Source organism: Danio rerio, chromosome 23 (assembly GCF_049306965.1).
Source record: "Danio rerio strain Tuebingen ecotype United States chromosome 23, GRCz12tu, whole genome shotgun sequence".
Classification (NCBI taxonomy): Eukaryota; Metazoa; Chordata; class Actinopteri; order Cypriniformes; family Danionidae; genus Danio; species Danio rerio.
In genome coordinates, this window is record NC_133198.1 from 48032262 (window position 1) to 48048086 (window position 15825).

Below are 15825 nucleotides of genomic sequence, written 5' to 3' on the forward strand. Positions count from 1 at the left end.
GGGGATCCATGGAGTACCCTGTCATGACTTGCCTAATTACCCTAACTATACCCTAATTACCCTAGTTAAGCCATTAAATGTCACTTTAAGCTGTATAGAAGTGTCTTGAAGAATATCTAGTCTATTATTTTGTGCTGTCATCATGGCAAAGAGAAAATAAATCAGTGGCATGATGGTCTTTTGCTTTGACACGGTGTGTGTGTGTGTTTCATTAGTAGACCTGAAGAAATGATGACTGAAACATGCTCCATTCATTGTCCTGTTACACTAATAAGCCCCGCCCACAAATGCTTCTGATTGGCTGAGACTGCGGGTCGACATGTCACTCAATCAAGCAGATCAATGAAAGCAGCACTGTAGCGGTTCACTCTGGCACTGAAGCACACACACACACACACACAAACACCACTGACTAGCTGTTTTACTGTCGGTCTCACACACACACACACACACATATGCACATTCATAAATCTGAAGATCGCTCGTCATTTGCTTCTCTTTCATCCTCTTTTCTGTGTTGCTGATGATGTCAGTTGCTATGCAACCGTGCTATCAGAGCCAGTTTCCATGGCAACCAGAGCAGCATCGTGCAGTGAATGAGAGAGAGAGAGTGAGCGTGGGAAACTCACTCACACACAAATACACATTGGTTTTGGTGGTTTATGAGGACTCTCCATAGGCGTAGTGTGTTTCATGCAGTAAAAAGCACTTCTTATATGAGCCAGCCACCCTCACATGAGCCCTGGGTCAAACTATGAGTCAGGAGAGCTCTTTATATATGATTTTAACTCATGAGAACACAAGACATGTCGTCATAAACCTCCTATCTGGATCATTCCCATGTCAATATACAAACTTGTGTCCTCAAGAACCACCAAAACCAGCACACACACATACACATTCACATTGGTTTTGGTGGTTTATGAGGACTCTCCATAGGTGTATTGTTTTTAATTCTGTAAAACACACTTCTTATTTGACCCAGCCACCCTCACATGAGCCCCTGGGTCAAACTATGAATCAGAAGAGCTCTTTAAATAGGATTTTAACTCGAGAACACAAGACCTGTCCTCATAAACCTTCTGTCTGGATCATTCCCATGTCATTATACAAATTTGTGTCCTCAAAAAACACCAAGATCAGCTCACACACACACACACACACACAAACACGGAGAGAGAGAAGAGTAAGTCTCTGTTTCTGTTTGGACTCTTATTTGTTTCTGCTCTCTGGAGATGTATTGAGTGTGTGTGTGTGTGTGTGTGTGTGTGTGTGTGTGTGTGTGTGTGTGTGTGTGTGTGTGTGTGTGTGTGTGTGTGAGAGAGAGAGAGAGTCTCGTCCCTCTCTGATGACATCATCATCATCATCATCCTCCTCAGCTCTGCAGTGAGCTCTGAGTGGAATACTGAACAGCTCTGTGTCGCCCCCGTCTGGACAATCCCATAATGCTCTGTGTGTGTGTGTGTGTGTGTGTGTTTAGTTTCTCCATCCTGAAAGAGTGTCCTGAGGCTGGTTTTCTTGGTTGGGATGTTTAGCAACTACTTACAGTACACAATCTTCTATTGCTTCATTTAAAATAGTATTTAAAAGTAATGAATATACATATTAAACTGGGTCAGTGGTCGTCCTTGTGTGGAGTTTGCATGTTCTCCCCGTGTTGGCGTGGGTTTCCTCCAGGTGATTAGCCTGGAACTAAATTGGCCGTAGCATATGAGTGTGAATGAAAGCGTATGGGTGTTTCTCAGCGATGGGTTGTGGCTGGAAGAGCATCAGCGGTGTAAAACATATGCTGGAATAGTTGGTGGTTCATTCCACTGTGGCGACCCTTGATGAATAAAGGGACTAAGCCGAATGAAAATGAATGAATGAATAACTAATAAGTTTTAAGTGTGACAGTGGAGTTGAGCTGTTCCTCTCTCTCCTTGTGTGTGTGATGGTCTCTGCAGAAGTACCGTTACCATGACGAGGAGACGCCGCCACTGCAGCACAGTCCCGCTCACCTGAGCACAGGTAAATCTGCAGAGATGCTCCACCTGGGTGACTCTGGCCACGCCCCCATCGACGGCATCCACGCATACACACCTCAGATGCACGTGTCACCTGCAAAGGTAAGAGTCGGATATATCCTCATGAGCACTGTTGCCAACTATTTTCAATGAAAAGGCGCTAAGCTCTGCCCGAAAAATCGCTAAAAGTCCCTACATTACGTCATATGCTAATTTGCATATTACTGACATCATCACGTTCTACCATCTCTGTTCGTTTAACAGCCTATGGTCAATAAAGGGGTCTTTATATTTGCAGAATGCTTTATGTAAGCATGTCAATTTGTATGTCAATTGAACTAAATGGATTGCTGTTTGAATACAGTATATCAGTATTGATGTGTAGTGAACTTGCAGTAATCTCTCAGACGTAATAAACTCAGAGGAGTTCTGAAACTCTCACCTTAGCCTCCTTTCCAATGCACACGACAAGCGACAGTTTGGAAAATTTGGATCCGACTTGAGCTGCGGATCCGTTGAAATAATTGAACTCCTGCGATTAGACCGTATGCGAGCTGCCGACCGGATATGATGTATTCCAGTGTTGTCCAAGCAGATCCGTGCGCGCGAGATGAGAAATAGGAGTTTATTTGGTCATTTTTTGAATTATAAAAAGTCTAAATTAAAAACAAAAACTTTTCTGTTCATAAAAGTAAGAAAGAAAGTAATAAAAATATATATATCTAATGTTGTCTCCACATTCCCTCCAATATTTTAGCGGTCTATAAGTGTCTAGTATTCATTCATCCATTAAACCATGTAAACGCACAGAGAATAAAGGCTCGTGCTTTTGCCCTCCTTTATTTCGGACACCGTGAGAATCAGCTTCTCCCCCGTGGTGCACGACAACACTGACAAAACTGTGCGGCTGCCACAAGGGGGCGCATTCCGACAGTCGTGTCCAAATGTCATGTGCAGTGGAAAGGCGTCTTTAAAATATCTGTGATTGTGAACAAGAAAAGAATAAACGTCAAAAATAAGCGAGAAGCAGATCAGCTTGACTGTACAAGGGAAATACCTCGCACTGCCGGTGCTAAATCGTTTGCCGTCGGTATGCAGAGAGGTCTGGGCCGCCTGTCAGTGCTCTGAGGCGGGGGAGGGGCCGGCGGCATCACCAGCAGCTCATTGACAAGAGAAGGGACGGTACAGTACGGACACTCGAGAGTCTATAAAAATCTCCAGTAGCACACAAAAAAGTTGCTAGATTTATCACTAGTCGCTTTATTGAAAATTTGTCGCTAGGGGATCTGAAAAGTTACTAAATCTGCTAAACTAAACACTGCTCTTGAGTCTGCTGCTCAATAGGCCTATCACCATATCTATTTTTGTTGTAGGATATCTTCCAAAATATACTGCAATAAACAATATTATTGTCATTTTATGCCGCTCGTTATATAATGCCAATAAAATGATTAATCTCATCACAGTGTAATGCCGAGATCAGACTGCAGGATTTTTAAAGTAGTCGTGTCACAGATGTTTTCACACTGCATGACTATCTGGGCTAGCGTTTCGTCACTGCTTTGTTTACACTGCAAGATGGATCGGCGACAGGGGCTTTCACATTGCATGAATTTACTATAGGAAGAATCACCAACTACTTCGTCCAAACTACGTCTCGCAGCCAAAGACACGTCGTATATCTTTTGTTATTAACGACATAATGAGTAAGAAGCCTTTAATGGGGTAGAACATGTACATATTTGCTCACCTGGGTTTGAAGGAAATTAGCCATTTCTCCTCAACTTTCTTTTTTAACTTTCTGTATGAAACGTCAAACAGACTCGAGTGCTCCTGTCAAACCTCCTCTAGTTTTTCCTACATGTCTTGGGTCCAAACAAACCGAAAATGAGCGCTTTTAACTTCTCCCTCAACCTCCCGCTGGCCTGCAGGTACACTAGCTGCTCTCTCATTGGCTGTAGGCGATGGCTGATGTTATTTTCAGTCAAAACTCGTTTCACACGGCATGAATTGAATCGCCGACAGCTCCAGATATTCAGCACACCAAATATCTCACAGGCATCGGTGACTCATCGGTGATTCTCTCAGATCGCGTCTTTGATCGTTCACACTGTGTGATTGTCACTCACGTGCACGAGCAGCGATTTGCCTGTGATTTCAGGCATTTGTTGGCGATTTCTCAAAACCTGTCGGTGAATCAAAATTGGGGCTAAAATCATGCAGTCTGAACTCGGCATAAGTCCACTCTTCAAAAGAACACATCATATTTTATTCTTCAGAATATTTCATTTAATTATAGTCATTTTAACAGCTTTATAATCAGGCATTGAAGTCTGAATGTGACGCATATTCTAAATAAATAATAATAAATGTTCACAAAAGTGTAAAGAGTAAAGTCTGATTTATACTTCTGTGTCAAGCGCATGCATATGATTGGTCAGATTACTCTGTGCTGATTGGTCTGATGGCTCTACTCTGTGCTGATTGGTCAGATGGCTCTACTCAGTGCTGATTAGTCTGATGGCTCTACTCTGTGCTGATTGGTCAGATGGCTCTTCTCTGTGCTAATTGGTCAGATTGTTCTACTCTGTGGTGATTGGTCAGATTGTTCTACTCTGTGCTGATTAGTCAGATGGCTCTACTCTGTGCTGATTGGTCAGATTGCTCTTCTCTGTGCTGATTGGTCAGATTGTTCTACTCTGTGCTGATTGGTCATGGCTCTACTCTGTGCTGATTGGTCAGATGGCTCTACTCTGTGCTGATTGGTCAGATTACTCTTCTCTGTGCTGATTGGTCAGATTGTTGTACTCTGCTGATTGGTCAGATGGCTTAACTCTCTGCTGATTGGTCAGATTACTCTGTGCTGATTAGTCAGATGGCTCTACTCTCTGCAAATTGGTCAGATTACTCTACTCTGTGCTGATTGGTCAGATTACTCTGTGCTGATTGGTCAGATGGCTCTACTATCTGCAGATTGGTCAGATTACTCTTCTCTTTGCTGATTGGTCAGATGGCTCTGTGCTGATATATCAGATTGCTCTACTCAGTGCTGATTGGTCAGATGGCTCTACTCTGTGCTGATTGGTCTAATTACTCTACTCTCTGCAGATTGGTCAGATAACTCTACTCTGTGCTGATTGGTCAAATTGCGCTACTCTGTGCTGATTAGTCAGATTGCTCTACTCTGCTGATTGGTCTGATGGCTCTACTCTGTGCTGACTGGTCAAAGGCCCTACTTTGTTCTGATTGGTCAAACAGCCCTACTCTGTGCTGATTGGTCAGATTGTTCTACTCTGTGCTGATTGGTCGGAATGTTCTATTCAGTGCTGATTGGTCAAATGGCTTCTCTTTGTGCTGATTGGTCAATTTGCTTTAATTGGTGAGATAGTACTGCTCCAATCTGATTAGTCAGATGAACCAGGTTAACTTTAATTGGTTAAATACCAAATTAAATTGCGTTAGGATTATAAAGTACAACATGTAACACCGGGTCCTAGCTAATAAATACTATAGCCATTCACCTAAGTATCAGCTACTGCTCTCCCAGTGAGTTAGGTTATCATCTATTTAATACATATTAAACATATTTAACATTATTATCAGTATAGGCTGAGTGACGGATGTTGTTGGTTTGCACTGAGTCACTGTTCTGACTGAATTAATGTAATATAATGTGTACAATAACAGAAATAACATCTGAAATAACAGATGTGCTGCAGTTTATTATACGGTGTTTGTAGTGTAATATACAACACCAACCCAGACAATATAGCACTCCAAACTATTACAAATGTTAGTAAAAATCACTTTTGTGAATGTTTCAATTTTAATAGTTGTTGTAAAGGAAGATTAAGATCCCATAATGCAACTCAAAAGCAGAAATAAACAAAGAAAAATAAAAAAAATCATCACAAAATACAGAAAACTGCTGATCTACAGATATATTTCACAGTGTGTTTACTTGCTGTTTTGTGTGTTTCAGCCGGTGTTACTCCCGAGTGGACACGCTCCCTACTACGCAACCTCTACTCTGGTAAGACCACTCGTTTTTTCAGCAAAACAAATAAAGGTGTTCATTCTTTCATGCATCTAATCGTCTGTGAAGCCCTTTAGACGCTTCTGTGGGAAACTAAATGTTAAAACACACAAATCTTAACTGTAAACTGTTGGTGGAACATTTTTCTTAACACGAGCTGGTTGTTCATTTGCAGCGTCTGGATGCTCAAAAGTAACAGAGCAGTCGCACCAGTTAGCTTTAATCTGCCCAAATCTGCCAAGTGTGAACTCTCGCTGAAGTGTGAATTTAATGTGTGTTTTAATAACAGCACTGAGCTCTGGCAATGTTTTACAGTGATGTGCCCGAGAGTGAACCGACTTTAAATCCCTGACAGTGTTTTCCAAGTCTGATTTGCAGAGATTCCTGACTTTCCATGAATGAATTTGCATGAGATATAAGTAGGGCCAGACAGAATCTGTGGCCATTTTATGAGGAATGATTTTGGGAGTATTGTAACCAACAACATAATATATGAGATAAAAAATTATACATTTTTAACATTTCTTTAATATTTCCAATGCAAATCCAATTAGATCCACTTATTTGGTAAACAAAGCAAGTCTCTTGCATAATGCACTCACCGGCCACTTTATTAGGTACAGCTGTTCAACTGCTTGTTAACACAAATGCCTAATCAGCCAATCACATGACAGCAACTCAATGCATTCAGGCATGTAGACATGGTCGAGAGGATCTGCTTCAGTTCAAAGCGAGCATCAGAATGGGGAAGAAAGAAGATTTAAGTGACTTTGAACGTGGCATGGTTGTTGCTGCCAGACGGGCTGCTCTTAGTATTTCAGAAACTGCTGATCTACTGGGATTTTCACGCACAACCATCTCTAGGGTTTACAGAAAATGCTCCGACATAGAGGAAATCTCCAGTGAGCAGCAGTTCTGTGGACGCAAATGCCTTGTTGTTGATGCCAGAGGTCAGAGGAGAATGGCCAGACTGGTTCCAGCTGATAGAAAGGCAACAGTAACTCAAATAAAAAGAGAACTCAAACTTCTGCAGAAGAGCATCTCTGAACACACAACACGTCCAACCTTGAGGCGGATAGGCTACAGCAGCAGAAGAGCACACCGGGTGCCGCTCCTGTCAGCTAAGAACAGGAAACTGAGGCTACAATTCACACAGACTCACCAAAACTGGACAATAGAAGATTGGAGAAACGTTGCTGCTCTGATGAGTCTCCATTTCTGCTGACACATTCAGATGGTCGGGTCAGAATTTGGCATCAACAACATGAAAGCATGAATCCATCCTGCCTTGTATCAGCGGTTCAGGCTGGTGGTGGTGGTGTAATGGTGTGGGGGAGATTTTCTTTGGGTTCATCAGTACCACTTGAGCATCAACGCCACAGCCTACCTGAGTATTGCTGCTGACCATGTCCATCCCTTTATGAGCACAGTGTCTCCATCTTCTGATGGCTACTTCCAGCAGGATAACGCAGCATGTCATAAAGCTCAATCATCTCAGACTGGTTTCTTGAACATGACGATGAGTTCACTGTACTCAAATGGCCTCCACAGTCACCAGAGCTCAATCCAATAGAGCAGCTTTGGGATGTGGTGGAACGGGAGATTGGCATCATGGATGTGCAGCCGTCAAGCCTGCAGCAACTGTGTGATGCTATCATGTCAATATGGAGCAAAATCTCTGAGGAATATTTCCAGTATCTTGTTGAATCTACGCCACGAAGGATTAAGGCAGATCTGAAGGCAAAAGAGGGTACCAGTGAGGTGTACCTAATAAAGTGGCCAGTGAGTGTGTGTGTGTTTATATAGAATTTAATTTACATTCCCTGATTTACAATGTCTGTTAAAGGCCTTTCTTTTCTATGAAATTATTTTAACCTGCATATGCATCGGAGCCACTACCAAACATCAGACTGACTGTGTTTGGTCAATTTACATGTCAGTAATGGAGTTTTCCTGTTGTTTTATTAAAACTACTTTTACATTAGTTCAGTTGTCTTTACTTTACTCCCTCTGTAAGAATGTTATTTAACTTCAGCAGTTCAAACCGTCTTTCTGCCATCTTATACCAAAAGCTGTGGAAGAGCGCTGCTATTGTGTGTTTATCTTGTATTGCAATGTGAAGCAATTAAGTGTTAAAGTAAAATCAAAAGTAATTTACAGAATACTTGACTGATTACAGATTACTTAGATTCAATGACAATATTTCGCTGTGATTAAAACTGAATTGGTTACAAAATAACTGAATAAACTGATAAATGAAAAGAGGTTTTCAGCTGTTGACGGAGCGATGTGTCTCATTGTGGGGGTGAAAACTTGTTTTTCTTCTTCTCCATAGGGAAACTGAGTTTTAACAGTGACTTATAACATTTAAAGACAGATCAATAGGGAGGTTGGTCCATAGACTATAAAAAAGGTTGGTCATCTATTCCAGGGGTTTCTAAACTTTTCAGCTTGCGACCCCCAAAATGACAATGCCAGTGACTTGTGACCCCCAATGTCCTCTGAGGTGGTCATAAATACAGAGACCTTGCATGCAATGGCACACACACCAATAGACCCAAGTCTGTTCTTTGTTTAATTTTTTAATGTATATCAGTGCTGTAAATGGGCCAGAAAGTTTAACCTGGTGTTATAAAATCAATCTGCTGCATCTGACGCTATTGCTGTGTCTTAATGTAATTACCCCAGGGGTCGCAATCCAATAGAACAATAAGCTACTATAGTAACTATAAACGACTATTTTTTTTCTCTTGAGTAGGTTGTGAATAAAATATGGTAAATCTTATGGTTCAATAAAAATAAATAGATTTTTGAAAGTCACCAGGCGACCCCTCTTCATTGTCCCGCGACCCCTCCCGACCCCCACTTTGAGAACTACTGATCTATTCTACAGTAAACAAGCCCGTCTGTTTCAACTTTGGGTCCCTAGCGGCTCCTAGTGGCGAGACTGAATTACTACAGGTGCATTTTAAAAACTCTCCATCTATTCAAAAACATACTACACATTAAAACCATTGAAACATTACGCAATTATTTCATCATAGAGTTTACACACATGTGTATGCTGATGACCAAATAATTATCCCACATGTAAAGTTTGAATTTTATTTCAAATATTCAAAGAAGTGCTGTTTAAAGCAGATGCATCTAGTCTACTACTACTGATACTACTACACCAACAACGACTACTACTACTACAACAACACCTTTACTACTTCTGATACCACTATGCCAATGACATCCACTACTACAGGAACTTCTACACCTTCTACTTCAATAATCACAACTACAATCGATACTACTACAATGACTACTACTACTACCGCTACCTACTACAACAACGACAGCAACCTTATTAATGAAAATGGTATATATACTTATAATAATGAGGAGGACAAGTCAAAACAGTAATAATAATTATAATGATAACAAAAGTAAAAGTAATACCATTAATGATAAAAGTGAGGAGGTGAGGGGAGGACTAATAATAATAATAATAATGATGATGATAATAATAATAGAAGAGGAAAGAGAAGAAAAGAAGGCTAAGAAAAAAAAATTAGCTAAAAACAGAAAAGGGGAGGAATAGAAGAAAAAGAAAGGAAGAAAAGGGTTGAAAAATAAAGTGCAGCAAACAAAACAATGAGAATAATAATAAAAAAAACGACTATAATAATGATAATTACGAATTGTACAAACCCAAAGTAAAGAATAATATTAAAAAGAAGAATGTAACTAACAGTATGATGGATTATTAATAACGTGATGACTATAATATACTCATGCTGGTAATAATAAAAAATACTAATAATAAAACAACAACAGCTTTAATAATAATTTGACGAGGTGGAAGTTTTATGATCAGCATGTTTTAATGTCTTTGCCCTTTTAGTTATTGATTTATTTTGTTGTGCATTTTGATTATTAATGTATATTTTCTGATTTAGTAGTAGGCTACAAAGTAAATCATTTTAAACCAAATGAAAATAGTGAACATTGCGTTGGTCACACTTTACAATAAGGTTCATTAGTTAATGTTAATTAATGCATTTACTAACATGAACAAACAATGAACAATACATCTGTATTTGTTCATGTTAGTAAACATTAGTTAATGAAAATACAGTAGTTCATTGTTGATTCATGTTAACTCATGGTGCATTAACTAATGTTAACTAGCATGGACTTGGATGTTAATAATGCATTAGTAAATGTTCAATTATGATTAATAAATGCTGTTCATGTGTTGTTCATGATTAGGTCATGTTAGTAAATGCATTACCTAATGTACCTTATTGTGAAGTGTTACCATTGCGTTGGTAAAAAAACAAAAAACATGCATAGACAGGGGTTGGACACTGCTGAAATGCCTGGTTCTGGAGCACAATAGTTCATTAGTAAGGTGTAGCCAGTGCAGGGGTCGGAATCTTTTATCAGCAAAGAGCCATTTCAGATTTTTTTTTTTTTAGCAAATGCATTTATGTAAAGAGCCATTTTGATGTGTATATATATCTCTCAAAATGCCTTTTTCTATATGCATTCGCTACTGTATTACTATAAATTACAAAAAATTATTATAATATTACTACTAATACTATATTTTATTATTTCTAATATTACCATAAATAATACAGGTTTAAACAAAAGCTTAATTTATGGCCGTGCACAACTCAAAAATAAACAAACATGAAGCTTCACATGTTGAGCAAGTCCATGAATGAAGAAAGAACAATTTAGAGTATTTTAGTATTTATTTATTGTAGTATTTTCGCCATCACCACTCATAAATGTTCGGGTGGTTCAAAAGATTATATTATATTATTATTTTGTTGTTATTGTTGTTGTTATTAATTATTTATTTAATAATAATTATAAAATAATTAATAATACTTATAAATTATTATTATTATTATTATTATTATTATTATTATTATTTTATTATTGTTTAATATTATTATTGTTGTTGTTATGATTATTGTTACTATTATTATTATTATTGTTCTTGATGATATTATTATTATTTTTATTATTATTTTATCATTATTATTGTTATTGTTGTTGTTAATATTATTATTATTGTTATTGTTGTTATTTTTGTTGTTATTATTATGATGATTATTATTATTATCATTTTATAATTTTATTATTATTATTGTTTAATCATGTTATTATTGTTGTTTTTTATTATTATTATTGTTCATTCATTCATTTTCTTTTCCGCTTAGTCCCTTTATTAATTTGGGGCAGAATGAACCACTAACTATTCCAGTATATGTTTTACACAGCACATTATTATTGTTGTTGTTTATTATTATTATTAATATTATTGTTTATTATTATTATTATTATCATCATTATTATTATTATCCTTTATTATTATTATCCTTTATTATTGTTATTATTGTTTATTATTATTATAAATATTATTATTATTGTTAATATTATTATTATTATTATTAATATTATTATTATTGTTTATCATTATTATTATTATTATTATTTATTGTTATCGTTTATTATTATTATTATTATTGTTTATTATTGTTGTTTATTATTATTATTATTATTATTATTATTATTATTAATTGTTGTTTATTATTATTATTATTATTTATTATTACTATTGTTTATTATTATTATTATTATTATTAATTGTTGTTTATTAATATAGTTGTTTATTATTATTATTGTTATTATTTATTATTATTAATAATGTTTATTATTATTATTATTATTATTATTTATTGTTGTTTATTATTATAGTTGTTGTTTATTATTATTATTATTATTATTATTATTATTATTATTATTATTATTATTATTAATATGGCTACTGGCACCTTTTCCAGTTAGAGCAAATGACAGAACCAATGTTTAGAGAGAGAGAGAGAGAGAGAGCGCGGGAGAGAGAGAAACCGTGCGTGTCTGTGTGTAATCGGCGTGTGTGTGTGTATGTGTGTGTCGGTGTGTGTGCATGAGTGTGTGTGTCGGGGACGGTTTCGCGGCAGCAGGATGAACCTCTTCTCCGCGCGCGTCTGTGCCTCATTTTGCGCTCGTGATTCCTGATGAAGCTGAAGATGAGAGGACACTGACACACCGCGTTTCTGCCATCATCATCATCATCTTCGTCATTATTTTCATCATCATCTTCTTTTGTCAGCGGTCAAGCGGGTGGCGGATTCTCTCTGTCTCTTTCAGTGTTTCGGACTCGATCCGGTTCGATTCGGTTTGATATTATAGGTGAGTGTGTGGACGCGCGTGTGTGATGTAATCCCGCGGCTCTGACGTCATGTTCGTGTCGGTTTGGTACGCGAAGAAGATGGGCCGAAGATTCATCAGCAACGTGCGCAAAGCCAAGAGACACAGACAGAGACTGACGGTGAGACAGATGTGTGTGTGAGTATGAGACAGATGTGTGCGTGTGCGAGAGAGGGAGACAGATGTGTATGTATGTGTGTGTTAGAGAGAGACAGCTGTGTGTGTGTGTGTGTGTGTGTGGTTATAATCAGGGCTGTGTGATGGTACAGTGATGTAATATCGTGTTTGATCGCCGTACGCGTGATTTACACGGTATTTCCGTCAAATTCACCGACTCGTCGTGCTATAGTGTGTGTTTCTGACATTAATCAGCGTCAGTAGCTGTATTGGACAATATCAGAGATGAATGAGGATGACTGAGCCTGTGAACGTGTGTGTTGGAGATCTGTCGGCATATGCGCTGGACATTTTTTATTAATGTGTGTGTGTGTGTGTGTGTGTGTGTGTGTGTGTGTGTGTGTGTGTGTGTGTGTGTGTGTGTGTTTCGTTGGTAGCTGCCAAATTTCTGCTGAGCGCTGCATCGCCTCCATGGCAACCACAGTGATGGTGTGATGCAGCCTGTGAAGGTGTTGCCATGGCAACTGATGTCACGCAGGAGTGTGTGTGTGTGTGTGTATGTGAGAGAGAGAGAGAGAGAGAGAGAGACATACTGGTTAGTTGGTTAGTTCTGCAGCCTGTACAGTGTACGGATGTTAATCCTGGATGACTGTGCAAGCTTCTAGCCTGGTTATCAGCTAAACCTGATTATAATCTGCTTTTAGGCTGGTCTATACAGTTGAAGTCAGAATTATTAGCCCCCCTAAATTATTAGCCCCCGTTTATTTTTTCCCCAATTTCTGTTTAACGGAGAGAAGATTTTTTTTTCCACACATTTCTATACATATTAGTTTTAGTAACTTATTTCTAATAACTGATTTATTTTATCTTTGCCATGATGACAGTAAATAATATTTGACTAGATATTTTTAAGACACTTCTATACAGCTTAAAGTGACATTTAAAGGCTTAACTAGGTTAATCAAGTTAACTAGTCAAGTTAAGGTAATTAGGCAAGTTATTTTATAACAATGGTTTGTTCTGAAGACTTAAGGGGCTAATAATTTTGACCTTAAAATGGTTCATAAAAAAATTTAAACCGCTTTTTATTCTAGCCGAAATAAAACAAAAGTCTTTCTCCAAAAGAAAAAATATTATCAGACATACTGTAAAAATGTCCTTGCTCTTTTAAACATCATTTGGGAAATATTTAAAAAAGAAGAAATAAATCAAAGAGGGGCTAATAATTCAGATTTCAACTGTGTGTAGATAGATAGATAGATAGATAGATAGATAGATAGATAGATAGATAGATAGATAGATAGATAGATAGATAGATAGATATCATAACAAGAACTCCTGCTTAATTGAATGCATGTAATAGCGACACCCGGTGGTTATTTATTGAATCACGTTCATTTTTGTATAGCTGGCCAGATTCTATTGATATTTATAAAAAGCCTCGCGGGCCGCCACAAAACAGATTGCGGGCCGCAGATGGCCCGCGGGCCGTAGTTTGGACACGCCTGATGTAGAGCGAGTAAAGTAAAAGGATCTGTTGTAAATATTACTCAAAGTAAGAGTAAAAAGCAGACCTTTCTTAAGTTCTCCAGAGTATTGAGTATTGCGCTGTGAAAAGCTGATGCCGTTTACATGTCATTTGTAGATGTGTGTGTAAACGTAACATTCTGTACTACATTTAGTTATTGCTAGGGCCAGACGGAATCTGCAGACATTTTTTAGTAAAAATCTGTGGATTAATGCTGAATGATTTTGGGAGAATCGTAACTAAAACCTTAATATATGAAATAAAATGTATAATATTTTTAAACTTGTATGCAATGTTTACAATGCAAATCTAATTAGATCCACTTTATTTGGTAAACAAAGCAAGTCTCTCATATAATATCTCTACCAAGTGAAGTTTCACAAACTAATTTAGTCAGGAGCTTGTGATATGATTGACTGCAGCTGGTCACCCATCTACAATCATTAGTTAGCCAATCAGATTAATCCAAACTCACTATAAGTAGCCTAGCTAGAACTACTCCCTTACCTTCGTTTTCCGAAGAAACCTTCCATCCACCCCTTCTCCTCCTTTCCTCCTTTACCACGGGGAGCTCTCGAGAACCACCTGATCTCGTACTCCCCTTACATGCTCTATTGACCAGGCGGGAGCCATGGGCTATCTCCGAACTCAGGGTTCTCTCCCGGGACAGCATACCAAACCTGCTAAACTTTGTTAAACAATATCCGTGTGAACTCTTGTTACAAACTGTATTTTAAATAAATTATATAAATATTTTTATATTAGTGAATAATTCATTCATTTATTTTCTTGTCGGCTTAGTCCCTTTATTAATTTTTATCCAGCGGATGCCCTTCCAGCCGCAACCCATCTCTGGGAAACATCCACACACACACTCATACAATTTTAGCCAACCCAATTCACCTGTACCGCATGTCTTTGGACTGTGGGGGAAACCAGAGCACCCGGAGGAAATATTGCCCTGCAGATACACAACATCATAAGGTTCATATTAATAAAATTAGGTTAGATTAAGGTTGTGATGTCAGGTGACCAAAATTCAATGTCTAGCCAGCGTCTAAGGACAACGTTATTTTGATGTCCAATAACATCAGCAAGTGACGTTGATATTTGGTTGATTTTAGGTTGTTAGAAAGTGACCAAAATCCAACGCGAGCCAACATCTTAAACCAACATCACATTGACGACAGATGCTGACATTTATTAGTCAGGTATGGCAACCAAAATCTAACATCTGATAGATGTCATAGTGATAACTTCCACACAACGTCAAGCTGTTACATTAGAGGTTGATATTTGGTTGATTTTAGGTTGTGTTGGAAAGTGACCAAAATCCAACATTAAGCCAACATGTTAAACCAGCGTCATATTGACGTCAAATACTGACATTTATTCATCATGTATGGCAACCAAAGTCCAATGTCTGATAGACGTCATAGTGGTAACGTCCACACAACGTCAAGCTGTAACATCACTAGATGTTGGTATTTGGTTGATTTTAGGTTGTTAGAAAGTTACCAAAATCTAACATTGAGCCAACATGTTAAACCAGCGCCATATTGACGTCAAATACTGACATTTATTCATCAGGTATGGCAACCAAAAAGCCAACGTCTGATAGACGTCATAGTGGTAACGTCCACACAACATCAAGTTTTAACATTAATAGATGTTGATATGTGGTCGATTATAGGTTGTTAGAAAGTTACCAAAATCTTACGTCGAGCCAACATCGTAAACTAGCGTCATACTGACGTCAAATACTGACATTTATTCGTCAGGTATGGCAATCAAAATCCAACATCTAGTAGACGTCATAGTGGTAACGTCCACACAACGTCAAGCTTTAACATCAATAGATGTTGATATTTGGTCGATTA

General features: G+C 37.9%; 1 protein-coding gene across 3 annotated transcripts in view; it reads left to right on the plus strand.

Moving 5' to 3' along the window:
* The window catches only part of dlg4b (discs, large homolog 4b (Drosophila)), a 75865-nt gene that overhangs the window by 17658 nt on the left and 42382 nt on the right, over window positions 1–15825 (plus strand). For 2 of the 3 annotated variants that reach the window (NM_214728.2, XM_073938224.1), the window contains 2 exon segments: window positions 1947–2108; window positions 5989–6039. In NM_214728.2, the coding sequence (NP_999893.1) occupies window positions 1947–2108; window positions 5989–6039 (213 nt within the window). 3 annotated transcript variants of the gene reach the window in all.